Below are 19,198 nucleotides of genomic sequence, written 5' to 3' on the forward strand. Positions count from 1 at the left end.
ATTGGCCATGCAAGGGCGATCTAACAGACGTCAAGGTCAACATCTGTACCGACTTGAAGTTGCCCTGACACCACGCGACTTGTCACTGTCGTTGACAGTTTGTCGAACGTTAATTTGAATTGTGCTACCTTCAATTCAATAAACACAAAATGTGAAACCTCAAAACACTTTTTACATATCGCAGTATTTTATTAATCTTAATATCAAAATTCTGTTTGATTCAAATTAAGGATAGCTTATTCCGCAGTTTGCTACTAAAGCAGCTAACGGTGCTTGACATTTAATAATGACAATAATAATTCACAATTCGTACTTCACACTAATTACAATTAACAATTCGCACAAGACAAGGTATACTACATACAATAAATAATGAAAGAGCGCAAAGTATCGTTAGTGAACGAATATGGTCTCGCTATTTTTTATCCGGGCTAATTGCTCAAAATTATAAGCTCCGACTTACGTGTAATTAAATATGATAAATTATATCTCATCTATATCAAATGTACAGTGGAACCTGGGACCCCAGTTCGAGCGGTTCTTAATCGTGTCGAAAACCATTTCGTGTTTGCCTTATATACTGTTGATTTACTGGACTGTGTGATTGGTCAAAAACGTCATTTATGTGCGGTACTGCACATGCGTCAGCTCGTGACGTTGCTCCTTTAAGTCAAACCATAATCAAACGTGAATTGCTCGACTTGTATTTGCTTCGAGTTCTGATTGGCTCATGATATTGCGTCTGTTGATTGGCTGAACAATTTAGAACCGCTCCAACAGGAACACTTCGTCGTCACATCCTCTTCAACGGCCTCGTACATCAAAAACTCATTTCTTTATTAATCTTAGTCCATTTTTTGTTGCACTCGGACGTCGTATTAACAGGTTCCACTGTAAATAGTTGCTTTGTTTACATTTTCACAAAAAGTTAAACTTCACGTCGGAACGGCTAGCCCGTTTTAATCACGTAATTTTGTTAATACTTTCAACTGCTTTCTACAGTCGAACACCACTTAACGTACAACCACTAAATGAAGAAGAAGAAATATTGCTAGATCAGATCTTGCTAATTTTGCTTAGCAAGAATAACCAGAAGACAATTTAATGATCGCTATTTCTCGGGCATGGTATAATGGCTCATATACCATGGCCGCAAAGCCAGTGAAATCCCTGGAACTGCATTAAACAATGATCAATTTTTAATAAATATTCACGTATGTGGATCCGCCCCTGCAAAGGCTTCCAAGTATAACAAATGTATGGGGCACTAAGCAGAATTGGCTTCATTTCGTGCACCAGCTGAAAGTTTACGTTGAACTGTACAAGTCGTCTCAGGTCGTACGTAAAGGTTACCATATACGTTTAGAGGTGTCTCGCATCCAAGCGATGTAGCGTGTCCAGTCTAAACTGTAGATACCTGAACCCTTATATCAAATTAAAGCTTATAGAACTGGCTATCGAACTATACCAAGAATTTTGAAATAAAATGAATTGCCGAATTTTTAGCACTGTTTTCTTGAATAATTTTTTTCACTTGGAGACACTCTAAAGAGCTAAAACTCAAAAGGAATTTGTTCGTTGGCCTTCAAATTTAGACAGTAGCTAGTTTAACATACAAACAACAAAAACGTGTCTTCGAATTTTTCGTTCATATTTTTTCTCTGAGAGCGATTTTTGTACTATCATTCCACATTTATTTTTTACCCTATTTCGAAAATGTTCGTAATTTTTCACTGCGATTGAATATGGCAAAACGCATACACCTTTTTATGGCGCTTTGGGTCCGGAAAATGAGGAGCAAATTAAATTAGCGAAAAACAACATTCGCTTTGACTTGTAGCTTTAAAAAGGTGATTCGGACGCTCGCATTTACAGGTCGTGAAAAATTCGACGATTCATTTTATTTCAAAATTCTAGGTATAGTTTGATAGCCAGCTCTATAAGCTTTAATTTGATGTAGGGGTTTAGGTATCTTCAGTTTAAACTGGACGCGCTACATCGCTTGGAAGCGAGACACCTCTGAAGGTGTACGGTAACCTTAAATTAAACAGGCCTGGCATAATAACAATAAGTGTATTATCGTTTGCCTCACACTGTAGAGATGTAACTCGCGACGATGAACAACAACCACCTCTTTCTCGACAAGCCTGGCATATTAAGAAACGACCAATACAGCTACGTAATGCTCTAACCACCCGGAAAACAAATTATGAAAAATTTGATGAATACCAACAGCCTGGTAAATGTTTTATCAACGGAAAAAAGTAAACACATCGCGAAAATAAGACCAAATTGATTCGATACAAAATTGTTAATGTAATTGAGCTCTCTCCTTTAATTCACTAGAACTATCAAAATCTAATTCCTCAGTGGTATGCTAGTATAATGTGAGGAACGCCGATTGGGAGAAGACAGTGAAATGCAGTGCACCACATTCTTCGATTTAATGAAAATAATAACCATGATTGCATGGCTAACCATGACTGCGTTCTCTGCGTTCTCGTATTTCGAGCTTAGCTATGAAATAAGAACGATGAACTAATTTTTCTAGGTCGGTTTTTAGAATCGTTCATCATAACTATCCACCGCTCGAATTGGAGAAGTAGTTACTGAAATTACAGTATAAAAGTGAGAAACGGGTTTCACATAATTATACTTTGCTAATCTTATGACTTTTATTTCACACAGAGTGGAAAGTATGAATCTCGAAGTCTGAAATAACAGCTTTTGGGGAGAAAAACAATTCCCAAAAGTTACAGGAGATCATCGATCCCTTATTTCCAAAAATAGCTTTTCCAGCAACATGTAAACATTGTTTGCCAATAAGTCAAATTCCCTGAGGAAATAATATTTCATATTTTTGAAACCAAATTTGCGGTTTTTCGTTACGCAATTCAATTTTCATACCGTGAGGGCTTTAGACGGCAGTTTTGTGCACAGCACATCACACGAATTAACAACAATCTACTGGTTGAAAGATTCAAACCACGCGCACGATAATTTCAACTTTATCTTAATATCAGTCAGCCCAACGTCAGTTAACTGAGGTGTAAAATGCTTCAATTTTCAGATTATATTGTTTCCAGAAACAACATTGCTAATAATAAATTATTTGTGATACGTAGACTTAAAGTGTGCATTGCATAGATTGTATTCAGGTGCTTATCATTTGTCAGGCAAACGAGACTGTTCAGCCTTAAATCTTGGCAAGGAACCAGTTTCCTGTCAAGACCTGCCCTGGGTTGTAACGTACTTTGTCTTCAAGGAGCTGGCGATGGCCCCAACGAACGATAACGAAATCTCCTGCTCCAGCACGGAAAAACACCGAAAGGAACGGAATGTTTTGTAGCCTTGTTAAAGGGGCAGTGTCACCTACTTGTGACGTTACTTCGAACGGCCAAAAACATATTTGTAAGCTAGAATCGTTTTCATTCGGAATGTTTGAATGTAATGTTTCAGTTTTGTTAACAATAACGCAACCACTATACATAAACTAGTATTAATTATCTTTGGCCGTGGACGGCCGGGATTGAAATGGATTGCAACTTGAAAAAAAATGGAAGTTCTTCCAGTGTATTAAACTATTATAGTCTGTTCTTCCCAGGAGAAATCACTTAATAGTTTCTTCTCGGTGCTCTAAGAGCAATTTAATGTTAAAGAAAAGGTACCTTGTCAAATATTTCAGCACTTTTGACAAAAAACACAGGGAAATATCCGTAACAGTGCCCCTTTAACAGCAGCCGTGGTCAGGTGTGAAAGAGGAGAAGTACCAGAACACATGAAGGGAAGCATGAAATGCAACTAGAGAGAACAAGTAAATTGGAAAACAAGATCAATGGTATGTTTTACGCGAGGAGAGAGAGAAGGGAAGGGCTTAAAAGTGATGGTGAAGGTGATGACGGTGACATCGATTAGGTTCACAACTGGTAACACAAGAATATTCCCTTTACAAACCAAGCAGCAGTTACCAGCACAAACGTGTTCGTCAAGAGAACTGGCCCATCTCTTGGACGTCCATCAAGACAACAGAGCTTCAGTTAGATTAATATGAATATATGAAACATAGTTTACGTCCGTAAGGTCTGACAACTGACAAGCGTCCGAAGTATGACAAAATAACTCAAGTTGTATTTACACCGGCTTAGCAAAGCACATAAAGTTACTGCAAAAATATCAGCGATCTCGTGGCGAGATTCCCTTTGGCTTTGAACTTTAAGTAATGGAGTTTCACCTATTATTTTCTCAGTTTAACTAAGACCCAAAGGCTCCACAGGAAAACTGATTAACCTCGTATTCTACGTTGCCATTTGTGATTTAGCAGAAGCCGCCAGCCTGAAACGCCAAACAAAGTAAAACGTTAGAATAAAGAAAAGAAACCGAAATGAAAACAAGGAATAAAATACATTGAGAACTGCACTTCCATCAACAATGAACAATTGAATAGAAGGAATACACACTGACCACAAAACAACTGAAACATTTCCCATTTGTACACATCTTTTTCCATGTACTTGTAAATCTGCCCCGACACTGCGATAGTATAAATTTTGTAAAATTCCTCCCTGACACAATCAGCGGAAAAGGAACCGAACCCCATGAAAGCCTTGTACACAAGCCTTTGAGATCGAACTGCTGCACTATGAAAAATTCATGCGGACTCAAAAGTTACTAAGAGCTACATTGCTTGACGGATTTCTGAGAAAGAGCAAGATGTAAATCGACTGCTATCAATGCATAAGCTGTCAGCAAAAGAACAAATCACCGACCTTAAATGCTCCTGTAGTAATGCTTTGGTTTGGACATCAGTGCAAGTGGACAACAAAGCCACTAATCTGTCAGCAGCTTCAAGATTCCTTCCCAGCAGCTTGACGGGGACATCTTGAAACTCAGTTGCAACTTGAGAGACAATGTTTAACCTACGTACAATAATGAAAATTAAGGTTAATGAGCATCCGTCTCAAGAAAGCTTGCCCACTGTCACTACAGTTCTTTTGTTAACATCTCTAAAATAATGAAACGACCATAGGAGCAGGTAGCAAACTAGTTTTTCCAGTACGTAGGTGAAATATAAAGGGCCCGTTGGAAGAGGCCGTAAGTGACGATTGACCTTTAGAATCCAAATTTCTCCAAACACCGCTCAACGTTGGCCTAGATACTTATCGGACCCGGTAAGTTACTGTGACTTTCGGCTTCCAAGGCCAATTGGTGACTCGCGCATTTTTTTCACCACGCCCTTTAGGTACAACCCCAGAACCGAACCCCGAATATTTATCACCTTTCCCTTTTTTTAAGAGGCTACTGTATTAGTCAAAGTACAGTAAATTTTTGTTTTACGTATGATGATTAATATGTATTAGAAATTTAAATTTTACCTAGTATGCCATTTGATGTTTTTTAATCTGTGTTAGTTATTTCAATCTTTTAGTGTGAAATACCTGTAAACTAGCTGGTGAGCCTAGCTTGCTGGTCTCACAAAAGCTAAGCGTATTTTCACAATAAACTGCTATCTATCAAGAGCAGTTTGGTTTATCCGTGTTAAATTAACGGACATCTCTCAAAATGGGAAGAGGAACAGAACAGAATCACGGTCCTGGATAAAGGGGACTCTGATATTCAGTACAAGCATAGCAGTTCCATTGCACTGCCAGTTTTCTTTAGACCATAACTTTTTACTAGTGCAAAACGCATAAAGATTCTTACCAAGACCTTCTCATGTCATCTTCAGATTCGGTCAAACTGTTAGACGTGACAGCTGCTCTTCGTAGCAGTATGCTCAAAATTCCTAAACCAAACTGAAAACAGATCATACATGGATTGTATCAGCTTCCTGTAGCCTTACTACAAAACATGAGGTAGTTAGTTTCTAAAGAAACTGCGGTGCTGCGTCGGTGGGGAGTGGAAACGAATGTTTGGTTTACCTCAAAGACGAAATCAGAGACGAAGGGCTAACGCTCGAAGCGTCAGCACTCAAATCTCTTTACGACGGCCAATTTACCTTTAGTTATCAACTCTTACTACAAAAAGTTTCATTGGTAGTCTTTGTTCATCAGTCTTCTGCGAGGGAACCTACAAGCAGTCAACCATCTCTCGGAAAAGCACTGAAATAATAAGAGCGCCTCTCTTTGTCCTTGAGAAACAAATCTGTAAACCAGCCATAATCTAAGAGATTATTCTTTCGGATCATGGCAGTTGGAAACAAAAATGTTTGATAGTTTGTTTCAAGGGACTATCGGCTAAGAGTTGCCCCGCGGAAATTTGATGCTCTTAAAACAAATACTAGAACATCAAATTTCTAAGGGCAAACTATCACACCGATATATAGTCCCGAGCTGTTGTTTCTAACGCTCACCACCAAATTTTCTACCGCACAAAAGTCATTGAGATTCATATTTCGAATTTACAGAAAAAAGACAAATGAACGCAACCTGTTTGTTAATGCGTTAAAAGAAGAAGAAATGCGAGTATTTTTCAAAACGAGAACAATCCTTCCGAGAAATTTCGTCTCCCCACGGATGAACACTATAACTGCATCTTACGGCATTACCTGATTGACCAGGACTACAGGAAGGGATGATCTCTGTGTGGTAGACATGCCTTGTGCAAACACCATGCCTTGAAGGCAGTGGATCACAACTGACGGTGACACCCGCTCCGACACTTGGTTTAGCGGAACCATCAAATGATCTAAGGTCTGTAGTGAAACGACACAAAAAATTATCGGAAATAGGAGAAATACTGATTAACGGTTAATATTGTTTTTTGTTTGTTTGCTCGTTTGTTAGGTTTTTTTGTTATCGCCATATCAAAAACCTAAAATAATGGCGTGGACTTCAAGAAGTTACAACCAAAGCACTATTTTTGGCCCGCACTGTAACCACAGGCAGACCACCCTCTGTTTGGGTGGTGTAATTACTTTTTGGAACTTGAGACAACAATGTGGAACAGTAAACTCGCCAAAGAAAGGTTTCTGCGGCTCGGAATGGCAAAAAAACACCATGCGTGACTCAATCAACATTTCCTTGAAGCTTTATTTCAACATAAAGGTAAAAGGCGACTTTAAGTATCTTCACTCAGTAAAAAATTTCAACCGATCGTGTCGCAGTAATTACACCAGACAAACAGAGGGTGGTCTGCCTGTGCTGTAACTAAGGAGGTATATTTTGTTAGTGCGATAGCAAAAAAAAGGAGAAAAAGATAACACATCTGAATAACACATCGGTTTTTACTCTATAAGAACTCACACAAGCTAAATGTTGACTGTACAATATCACAAAAATGTTCTTTGCAAATAGACGATATATCAAAATTCTAGGTTGGCTACGAGGCTTAGGGGAATAAAACAAAATAAATTAATTATTCATCTTTGAACCTCAATGTATTTTCTGTTGTCTTATTCCCCTGAGCCTTGTAGCCAAGTACGAATTTTAATATATCGAAATTGGTCTATTGTTTTCAAGAAGGATTATGGTGAAATGTTTGTTTTGTACTGTCTAACCTCTTCATTGGTGTCCCTTTTAATAAGTGATGTAATATTCCTGGTTATGGCCATTAAAACTGCTTCTACTTGACCCTGGCAATAAACAATTAACACACAACAGCAAGTGAAGGTAAAATGGCTCGTTTTACCACTTGTTTTTGTGTGGCTGTTTGCTTGTCCACTGGTTTGCCAGCTTGATATAATGTTAATCCTCTATTAAGCCTTTCTTTATTAGAGGGGGAAGGAGGGGGGTGAAACAGCGGATTTACGGTATCACACATGTACTTCATTTTTATCATTCCTATTTAAAACCATTCAGCTTTTATTCCCTAGTGGATGTCTCCCGCTTATAGAGGTCCTTGTGTTCACAGTGTATCAGATGGGGAAAGCATATTTTCCTTCTACTGGCCAAGTCTACTGCAGCTGGTATTACTTACAGCAAACAGTACTTTTTCTTAACATGCAAGATTAGAATTATATTCCTTTGAAATCCATACAAATACAATAATGCCGTGCACAATGCATTGCCGGCGGTTTTTATTTTATCTGAGCAAATAATGTAGTAACAAATAATTAGGAATACTGCAATCCTGCTCAATAAAAGAGCCCCTATGGCCTTTAGTCCACAGTTATGGCAACAAATTGATATTCTACAGATCAATTCTACGGATCAGGGCCCAGTTGTTCAAAGCCTGATTAAACTAATCCTGGATTAATGCGAACTTTGATCCTAGTTTAATTACTAATTAACAAAGATTATCCCAAAAGGCTTTTGTCCCTCAGTCTTGACTTTAACGTTTTTAACATTTAGCTTGAAATTTGCCTTTTAAACCATTAAATTTGTAAATGAGCGAGATGAAAATCTCGGTTAACTTTAATCGTGGATTAGTGAAATCGGCTTTTGAACAACTGGGGCCAGGGTTTGTTTCTTACTGTGTCAAACAATGGCAGCGCCCTACTGAGAAGAAGCTTCCCTTTCTGGACGGACAAAAATTGAATAAAGAATTCATCATCACACCTGAAAAGCAAAATTGAAAGTCAGACCATGTAACAATCAAAAATGCACACAGAAACTCCAACTCCAGGACCAAAATTACCAAAGTTTTAGATTATCAAAATTGATGTTCAAGATTAAAAAAAAAAATTAAATAATATTGACCACTTCCCCAAAGGGGCTTTTCAGTGCCAATTACAAAGAAAAGGATAAAAATAAAAACATATACCAATTATTTAGTTACAATTGATCATTAGGATATCATTCCTCCCTCTTAAATTTGTCTAAAAGCACCCCTCTAAGCTTATTCCTAAAACATACATGCATGTAGGTCCCAAGCCTTTGTTTATAAAAAAAATCAAACAAAAAGCAATTTAATTTTGACTTACTTTCCAGAATCCTCTGTAGAAATTTTTAAAAGGTCAAACAGCTTTGTAACAGCGAGTTGCCTGGTTTCCATAACTTTAATTCTGAAACAACAACAACACATGTAAACATGTTTAATGTAAATATCAAGTGCTAAGCCAGGCAGTTTCTTTTCAGAAACGGTGACAGACCTTATTATAGTACCAATCATCTTGAAAACCTTTCCAAGAAAACTTTGGCCAATGCAAATACATGTTAATAGTTTGTAGAGTTTCTGGCAAAAAAACTCACATGCGTAACTACACACATTACATACCTTTCCTGTTCTTCAACATGAATCACCCTCATGTCTAAACCCTCAATGTTTAAAAGGCAATCATAGCACTGAAAATAAGAAGAAAAATCCAAAATTCTTACATTTCAAAACATTTGCATCACTGTCTTCTATTTGTCCTTTTGTTTTGTTTTGTTTTTGCTTTTTTAATGAACCAACGAGCGAAAAATGATCGCACAAACTACGGGCCAGTTAGGCCCTAATAGCTCAAAATAACACACGTAACTACAAATAATTTGCCAAGGCAAAAACAAAATAACTACTTACATACAATAAACAGTTACTTACATGATTGTATGTGTGGTAAACGACACTTGTTATTATTAATTTTATCAGATGTACAAATTGTACATGTAGCAAAGTCATCTTGTAAAACACTTCACAAACCAAACATACACCAAGACATTGTGCAATATGTTACAAGGGAACCTCTCATCTGTCATTTACACACTTCAAGCATGGATAAAATTCATTTACATGTAACTTGAGCACAAATTATAACAGATGATTGCAATACCTTTTCTATAGTGAGCAACAGTTGACTACGCCGTTTTGTGTCCTTCACGGGGGTTGAGCTGCCTTGTTTATCCTGGATGAAGAAAATCTACACTTTAGTGTAAATTTATGGCTTTTTGTGTACAATCACATAAAATGTAAACAGAAAACACATATTCACAAGGTGGAAAATACATGTACAATATTATTATAGCTGTACTTTAATACATTACTGTCGAAACTAAATTAAAGGCTATTAATAATTATGTCATTTTGGGACAAGCATTGATTACATGTATATGATAATATAACATGGTCTACCTACATGTAAATACATTGTGCAAAATAATGTAAATGAACATTTGAAGAGCAAAGCACACTGTCTATCTCTGTATTAACAATATCTGTCAAGTTAAACTGATACTGTCAACACAACAACAGATTTGCCCACGCACTCGCTTTCCAGAGACTTTGCACCCTTATAAGAAGCACCAACAATAATACTATGCCATTAGAACATTAATGTCCTTAATAAATTTACATGTAAAGTAACTTTCAAGCTCACAAGAGGCAAAAATACCTGTTCCTGGCCTTTAGCAACGTGCATTAAATCCACCATTTGCCTTGGGTGTTGAACAGAAGATGATGATACCTTTCCTAAAGTACCTTGAAAGTCCACTTGAATAAAAATATAAATAAAAAGCTGGTTAACTTCCTTAAACAAATGGTCATCAATGCCTTTCCAATAAGTAGCAAAATGTATGTATGAATGAAAGAAAGGGCTCCCAAAAAGATTTCAAAGGATGTATCTCAAATGTTTTAAAATCAAGACAGCTTACAAGATTGCTCCATATTCCAAGTAAATGCCACTATTTTTGACAACTTTGTTAAAAATGTTCTGATGATTGTTTCCTCTTCACTCGACCAATCAAAATATAAAAATGTTTGGATATGGATTTATAAAACTCCACATTCATTTTCCGATAACTGACTTTGAATTCATCTCTCCATCTTGAATAAAACTAAAACAATGGGATCAAACCAAACCCTTGGAACTACTTACATGGAGCATATGACCTTTTCTCTCGTTCAAACTGTGGTAAGGCCATCCTTGTTGTCTCTCTGCTTGATCTGTTGTCTTGAACATTAGGCCTTAACTGTACACCCTCACTCTGTTTGGCCCGCTCCTTTGCTGCTTTCCTTCTTGTATAAGTCTGGAGAAATTTAGGCCAATTTAGAATAAATAACTTTTTTTTTTCTATACTACAGTACAAAAATGAGTATTTACAGGCTGGAATTCCACAGAGTGGCTCTTCATCCACAGCCATTTCCAAGTTAATTTGGAAATGTTAGTTTTTGTGGAGGGAGGAAATCCAAAGTAAAAATAAACTCACTCACGCATCCTTAGAACCCTGGTGATGCACAAGGCCACATCTGGCAATAAGGGAACTGGAAAAGGACCCACCTTGTCTGGGTTAGGGGGGGATTGAAGACACCACATATCTCATGGACATTACCGACAGAATTTCATTGGCTTTAAAATTCGAGTTGCTACAGAAATGTTCTCTCATTGTCATCTTTTACTGCTGGATAGAGACATGGCTATGCAATAAAGATACCATTTTTTGAGGTTGAGGATGGGGCTTTCAAGCTGGGATCACCATCTATTTTGTGGTTTGGTGGGTCCTGTTGGAGTATAATAGACCCCAAACTGACCCTGGATCAGGATGGATATTACCAAACAAATTTTACGCATGATGCATCAGTCCAAAAATTCCTGGTAGATCACACAATCCAAATCTGTTGGATTTTCCAGGTTTTATAATTTATGTGGTTCAGTTCTAGGTCTAAACAAGCAAAGATACAAGCAGAAAAATTTACGGTTGGTTACAACTTGATATTAAAGAGAAATCTGCATGACCTTGTCAGCCATTGTACCGTACATAGACTATACATGGCATTGTGTATTATACACACTCTAACATCCTAACATGTTATAAGTCACCTGAAAGTAATAATCATCCAGTTCTGGCTCATCACTAGTGAGTTGGAGTAACTGAATCTTGACCAGCCATTCCTTTTCTCTTCTTGTCATTAGTCCAGCATAAGGATCATCTTTTCTTGGGCCTTCCTCAGCTACAGTCAAGAAGTTGTGAACCTTCCTCTCCAGATCAGTAAACTGATGCTGGTGTTCACGTCTGTCTTGCTGCCTGGGTGAGCGATTGTCATAGGACAATGGGTCATCATACTGGTTTCTTGGAAAGTTATGTCGTGGCTCTGGGAATCTTCTGTTATGAAGCTGAGGGCTGGAAAACCTTGGGTGCTGCCCAGGGCTCATTGGAAAGTTTAGCATGCCTCCTCGTAACATCATATGACCTAGTTGTAGAATACAAAATGTGGATTTGTTACATGGATATGCTTGGACTGTTCCGTGATAATAAATAATAATAATGCTTTGTTTATAGTCATTAGTGGAAATGCACTTAGCTACCCAAAGCTAGTTTACAGGCATTCGGGTTGGTTCCTTGAGAGGTCTGGATTTTGCCATACTGGGCTGAGTTGCTCGAAGCATGGTTAGCGCTTACCATTGGTTAAGAGGTATTAAAAACCTATAGGTTGTCATGGTATTTAACCCGGGTTAGCGCTAACCATGCTTCGAGCAACTGGGCCCTGACTGTTAATTAACAAACAGATTCCATTTGGCCATGTGTGTGTGTACTCTAAAAATGCACACATAATGTCAAACATGGTGGGAACAAAGAAGTGTGCTACCAGCCACAGGAGAGCAGGGTGACTGATCAAGGTTCTTGCTACATTTTGATTTCATCTGTGTATTATGAGAGTACACCCATGGCCGAATGGAATCTACAGCTTTATTTGTGTTGATATACGCTGTTTCGATATTACACTGTAGCTACTGTATCCTGCATAAAATTAGAAATGCCTTTAAAAGTTATCAGAGTAATGACATAGTGATCATTGCACAGAAAATGGGAAAGTTAATTTCTTTCTTTTTGTCATTATTTTATGATCTACAACAAGACAGCACACCTATAGGCTAATGCAAAGCCAACAAGGCTTGTAACTGCTAATAATTCTCTCACCATAATTTTGTGTGCAAAAATTTTCTGGAGGAAGGATTATCATGAGAACTGTCTGTGGCTTGTGATGTTATTTGTAAGTCTCATGCGCTTTAATCATGAACTCCTCTAGATTGATCAAAGTGTGTGTTTTGCACTTTTATTTCTTACATATATGCCAATGAGGGCACTCTCCATTTGTTTCACCAGTATTAATAATGACTGTCACACTTATTTGTATTTCAGCCTACCTGGATCAGAATGTATCATGGGAAATGGATGTCTTGGATGAAAAGGTGGTGTCCTTGGAGTTCTCATCATATGTGGCCTGGGGCCTGGGCCTAGAATTCCAGGCATGCCAGGCATACCAGGCATACCAGGAACGGGGTGTTTGGAGGATGGACTGGGTCTCTGCTGAAACATCTGACGTGGCACTGGGGGAGTGCGCTGTAATAAAAAGGACACTCAAAGTTAATTCAATTTCATTAATTCAATACCAAAACCAACTGCATAAGAACAAAATTATGTTTAAAAATTCAAGTACCACTGACACATTTCTAGAGTACAGTAGCTACAAAAAAACCACCAAGCCCGTGCTACATTGTAAACACTGTTTAACCATGATAACCTTGGTGTTCCCATTACAGTTGTCAGTGTTTAAGATCCAAACAGGCATTGTATTGACCATTTTAGCTGCATCTGTTTAACATTCAAGTGAACAAAGATTTGATGTACATGTAGGCTTAACACAGCTATTATCAAAAACATTTAACACTACCGATAAATACTTGACTACAACAATGAACACAATTAACATACCGTACTGTGCAGTTTGTAATTCTTCAAATTTGCAAGTGAATCGCTGCAATTTTAATGTTTTACTAATTTCAAGACTTACTGTCTTGTTGCTACAGGCTGTCCATTCGAAATTTTAATTGCATGCCTGTGGTGTAAATTTGTTTTAGTATGAAAATTCCCAAACCAGTTTGATTGTATTTTTTAATTAAAGGAAAATAAAAATTAAACTACTGCATGATTGTACATTACTGACATCATTATTATCACACCTACTGTATTTGCCTTGTGAACAAGTTACAACAAAATTAATTTTAAAGCTGAAGGAAAATCAAGGCCTGACACTAACCATCCTTGCCGCAGGTGAATGAAATCCAGGCGGGGTCATCATGGGTCTTGGGATACCTGGGGGAGGTTGACCAATCATTGTCTTGCGAGCGGGAGGTGTTTGTTTAGGTACTTCTGGTACTTGCTGTGGAGCACTGGTATCACCAGTAAGCTCCTTCTCAAGATCCTCCAGCTTGATGGCATTGACGGGCAGAGGTTTCTTTGTGAACTGACTTGGTGGCACCAGCCCTTGTTGAGGTATTGCTGTAACAATTGAATCATCCTGCAAAGATTTAACATTAAAAGATTGAAATTTTGCTATTTCACTAGTCAAGAAAAGTGGACTCATGGAATGCTTTACCATTGTCAGTTTGTATTATGACTCCCAATGTTTTGAGTATTAAGCTCTAGGGGAGTTAGGGAATTTTATTTCGAATACTAGTTGATAGATTTCTTGGATTACTTTACTCTTATGGACCTTTCTTATGAAATTTGCAGCTCCAGAAAAAAAATCCATACCCACCCATGGAAGGTCATCAGAAATTCCTAGGGGAAGGGGTTCTCAAAAGCCAAAATTTAGATGCAAAGTATGAAGCTAAACTGGAATTTCCTGGGGGGAGGGGGGTACAAACCAAAAATCTTCCATGGGGGAGTATGGATATTTCCTGGAGCTGGACAATTTCCTTACCCATTTTTTTTATTTTTGTTCAAGGGGAAAAGTGGTTTGTCTGAGAATGGGGTCAGTGATTCTTATACAGACCATCCTTGAGGCATTTTATTTAGTTTTACTTTTAACTACTGTATATTTTTCTCCATTTGTATATGCTGTGGTTCAATTTTATCCTTGCTTTAAATTTTATTTTGCATTGTTTCAAACTCATTATCATGCATTAGCATACCCAAGAACAACGGGAAGACAAACTTTAATTTTAATTTTGCCATTCATCTTCAAATACAGTAAAAGCTCTATTAAGCCGACAGCTGTGGGGTGGTAAAGGGATTGGATTAATTAATTTTGGACCTCAAGAAATCACAAACTTCAGAGTAAGGTCAGTGAACGCTGAATCACTGTTTTATAAATTACAATAATGATTTCTTTTCCCACATGCTGCTCTTTGCACAAATGACCCTTGCAAGCATTCAAGACCGAGTTTACTATCAGCTCACTACAACGTGGATAAAAGTGGTCAATTTTTGTTTTGCTATGACCATACATGTACATGTACATGTATATGTATACAATTTTGTATTTCTATTATTTTAGTGTAACCCTAAGCTCTTAATGGGAGAGGCTGTTTATATTAAATACAAAATCTGGGTAAAAGCTGCCACTTATCTCCAGTCTTTAGTAAAGGATTACTCACCTCAAAAGCTGGTGAAAAAGGTCTCCTTTGCCTCCGTTTTCTTTCAGCTTCTGCTTTTAACAGCACTCCCAGAGGTGACTGTTGAGTAGTATTGACTGGTCCTTTGTTTTTATTCTCTTTGTCAAGTTTAGAAGGAGATCCCCATATATTGGAAGATGGCGAGATCTAAGCAAAGCATACTCAATGAATGAATGAATGAATGAATAAATGAATGCATTATAATATAATTTCTTTGGTTCTGGGTATAGACCCTATGCAAAAATGGCTGACATTTTAATATTCTTTTGTCTGTATTCAAATTGGCCTCACTAGCCTCGTTCTTGACTTCAAATATCAAAAGAATACTTTACCTTGGATGAGGCTAGTAAGGCTAATTTGAATACAGACAAAAGAATATTAAATGTCAACCATTTTTGCATTACAGTAGGTGTATTGTGATAACTAAGCCTAGCTTGTCTGGGGTGCATTTTTGTGTTGGGGTAGGGGGTAGGGAAGGAGAGTCCCATATAATGCAACCTTGTAACCTTGCTCTGTTGAGTAGAGTATAATGATGAGTCCAAAAACATACCGCACATGTAATAATGTGCATGAAGGAACCAAGTGTTTTAGGAGCCTAAAAGAGGATGCTCACCAGATCATGTAATGATGTTGATGACGTCGGACTGGACAGTGGTGAAGTTCCATCCCATGCAGGATTAATACCTGATGGATGCTGGATGTCCTGAAAATAAAGTTCACAAAATATTAAACCATTATTTCAAAAGATACATGACTGCAGTAATGTCGGCTATGCTAAAAATATCACTGGTATGAGCCAATGGTGAGAACACTTTAAATGAAGCATGGTATGACACCACTGCATGGGGTACACATACCCTTTAAACCATAAAAATCAAGACACATGGATACATGTTGTGGTTCAAATTTATTTTTGGTTTATACATTATCTTTCTATTGTTCTTGAGTATGATAATGAATGATAATAAGTTTTAAAATATAACTTAATGGAAAATAAAATTTAAACCCACGATAAAATAAGTATTGAACCACACCATATACATAAACTTCGATCCATTGTAAGTTATGATAAGTTATGACCCAAAAGATAGTAATGTTGGCCTTGCAAAAGAGTAAGTTGGTGTCTTTGCCATTGAATCAATCGTACCTTGTATTTGGACGATGTTCTGGGAATAGGTATTGAGTCACCTTCATCATCATCAACCAGTTTTGACAAGTTCTGTTCAAGAATTTCCTGTTGCAAGGGATCAACACAAACATTAAAACTAGAAGTAATGATGCATAATATTAGATTAGTGCATTCAATGCTGCAAATGACTATCAAAAGAAGGGCATTAGGTTGACCTGACTGTATGAGATTTCCATTGTCCTACTACAACATGTAATAATTCTATCATACAATCTCTTATTACTGAACACTTTATTTGGTTACATGTATAAGTTGAGCCATTTTTACACAAACTCAAGCTAGTTTTTGGTAAAATATGACTCAGCGGAGGGGGTTCGGCTTTTATAGTGTAGCCAAACTATTTTGCCAAACAAAATTTCTTGAAACACCAGAACTTCACAAAATGGGCATATTCACTTAAAATAAGCCGAAATTACATGTATGTGGTATAGATGACAAACAAACATACCTCTTCGCGATCCAACTCATCCTCAAAATCTTCTTCACTGGCAGTTTTTGCATCTCTGGATAATGTTGATTTAGGATCATCTTGCTGAAGACCTAACCCTTTCTTTCTGAGCCACTCATCAAACTGTGCTTCATGCCTGCCTTCATCATGTACATGTATCCCTGCTAGCTTCCGATGCGCAAGTTCCCAGTCATCCTCTACAAAATATACAGTCAAGTTTTAATTTTATACAAACTAAAGTTACATGTAAAACAGTTATTAATAATAAACAAATACTACTACACTGGGACTTGATAACAATAATTTGGTATTATTTTACACACGGTTTAACTGTTATTATCTTATAATGGAAGCTCCTACAGGTAGAAAGGAGTATAGTTACATGTATCTGTAATTGCAAGAAGTTGCATTTTCTCATATATTTTTCTAGTTTTCACAAATTGCCCAAGCCTTTTTTAGTCTCCATTACAAACTCTGGCAAGATTTCCACACAGCCCTATCCTTTATTTATATATATATTTTTTGACTCAAACTCTACTCATGCTCACCGGTTGTGGAAGAGGGTCACATGTGGCATGACAGTGTGCATGTATAATTAATTTATAAGGCTGTGCAAAAAAGTCTTTCCTAAATTTTTAGTAAATTAATGCAAGCCCTGGCAAGCATTGAATGTAATTTACCTCACAATCCATTTAACAAACACTTTTAAACACAACATTTAAATATTTATGCCTCTGCAGCTTTTTTTGTGATACTGGCTCCCTTAATTTACTTCCTCATAAAAAAGACAACTACATACAAATCATGTATGTATATGACCTAACTTCTTAGCTGTAGCTATATATCACCCATTAAATCTATGATATAACCTCCTGCCCTTTACTTTACTCATTAAATCTCAGCAGTAGTTAATTAAGTTCATTTACAGCACAAACTAAACAATAGCAAAAGAACCTGTGTGAAGCAAAACTGAAAGTGAAATGTAATATAAGAATACGGTTTAAAATGACAAGAGTACACACGTTAATAAAATATTGATTTTTTTTCTGATTGCTATAACATTGTTCAAGGCTCACATCAACAAGAAATACTGCTAAATAACAACACTTGTACACACAAAGTAAGCTTAACTATATATATAAAAAAATTGCTTGCATGAGCAATATGCAAACTTTAATCGTGAGGGCGGTTTTAAACACGTGGCTCTTTCGCCTGAAGATAGGTAAGCGCATCTTTCGAAGGCAGAACTTCAACACAACATTAAAACGGTTCAAAGTTTCCAATACCTAAAGCTCCAGAGCCAAAAGTGTCGTCGTTTAGCTGGTCATAAGAATGTGCATCCGCGAGATTCGTCAGCGTCGGATCCAATTCGGACAAGTCCTCATCCTCAAAAGCCTAAAATAATGAAGAAAAAAGTTAGCCTTCCTGTAAAACAATACAAGTGGAGCACTTTAAACGCTCAGTTAAAATTCATGTCACCCAAGAAAACAAATTAAATGAACAAGTACCGGAATCTCTGGATTGAAACCAAAGAAAGAGTCCGCCATGTTGACATGTTGATCGCACAGCTACTGCGCATGTGTATTACGGTGTATTACTACACTCAAAGCCTTCGTTCTGCCCGAGCAGCGGTCAACCCCAAATTGTGGTACCCAGGTCCCATATGTGTGCACGTGCACTCACGCGTAAGCGCCAAAAATGACAACAGAGGAATTTGAACAATTTGACCTCTGAGACAACGGATAAGCTTCGTAAATCTGCCCATCTTTATGTTTTGTCTAGATACCAGGATTATGATTTATAATTTCATTCAGAACTGATTGTTTTGATTCCCAAACAAAACGAACTGAACCGTTTGCTCAGTAGGATAAATCCTTAGTCATCCTAGATAATAATGTTCTCTCAATGTACTCTTTGAACAACTGGGGCTTCCAAAGGATAAAACGTGTAAAGTCATATTATCGCTTTGAGATATGACGAAGGCGCTAACTCAACAACTCTGCTCCCATCTTTGATTTGGAATATTTTTGTCACCAATTTGTCAAGTAACAAACGTGACACCAAATTAATCTAAATTCATCCGACCACTTGACTTGTGCAAACTCGCTCGTAGTTTGTATCGTGTGCCTTCCAGCTTTCAGGCATTGTTTCCAATCCTCTCCTTTGACAGCTTCTGTCATAGGTGATAGTACCTCCATCCATGGCAACCTAATAACGGTTCAATACCCTTATGAAAGATGGAAATTACTCGACACCTAAGGGCTCACCGCGAAATTTATTTCTATTTGAAGCTTTACTTGTGGCGCCAATT

General features: G+C 37.4%; 1 protein-coding gene across 1 annotated transcript; it reads right to left on the bottom strand.

Annotated features, from left to right (window-relative positions):
* Positions 1-165: 165 nt before the first annotated feature.
* On the bottom strand, positions 166-18,470 carry LOC146472840 (protein PAT1 homolog 1-like). The gene is made up of 20 exons (XM_085119078.1): positions 18,396-18,470; positions 18,174-18,282; positions 16,888-17,084; positions 16,398-16,484; positions 15,864-15,953; positions 15,233-15,397; positions 13,891-14,151; positions 12,998-13,193; positions 11,672-12,042; positions 10,730-10,880; positions 10,247-10,344; positions 9,689-9,760; positions 9,154-9,221; positions 8,861-8,941; positions 8,411-8,495; positions 7,496-7,570; positions 6,545-6,691; positions 5,701-5,792; positions 4,767-4,916; positions 166-4,332 (listed from the first exon to the last, which is right to left on the bottom strand). Exons 1-20 carry the CDS (start codon positions 18,432-18,434, stop codon positions 4,296-4,298), a joined length of 2,571 nt encoding a protein of 856 aa, XP_084975204.1. The 5' UTR covers positions 18,435-18,470; the 3' UTR covers positions 166-4,295.
* Positions 18,471-19,198: the final 728 nt, after the last annotated feature.

Source organism: Pavona decussata, unplaced genomic scaffold (genome assembly GCF_977016875.1).
Source record: "Pavona decussata unplaced genomic scaffold, jaPavDecu1.1 SCAFFOLD_96, whole genome shotgun sequence".
Classification (NCBI taxonomy): Eukaryota; Metazoa; Cnidaria; class Anthozoa; order Scleractinia; family Agariciidae; genus Pavona; species Pavona decussata.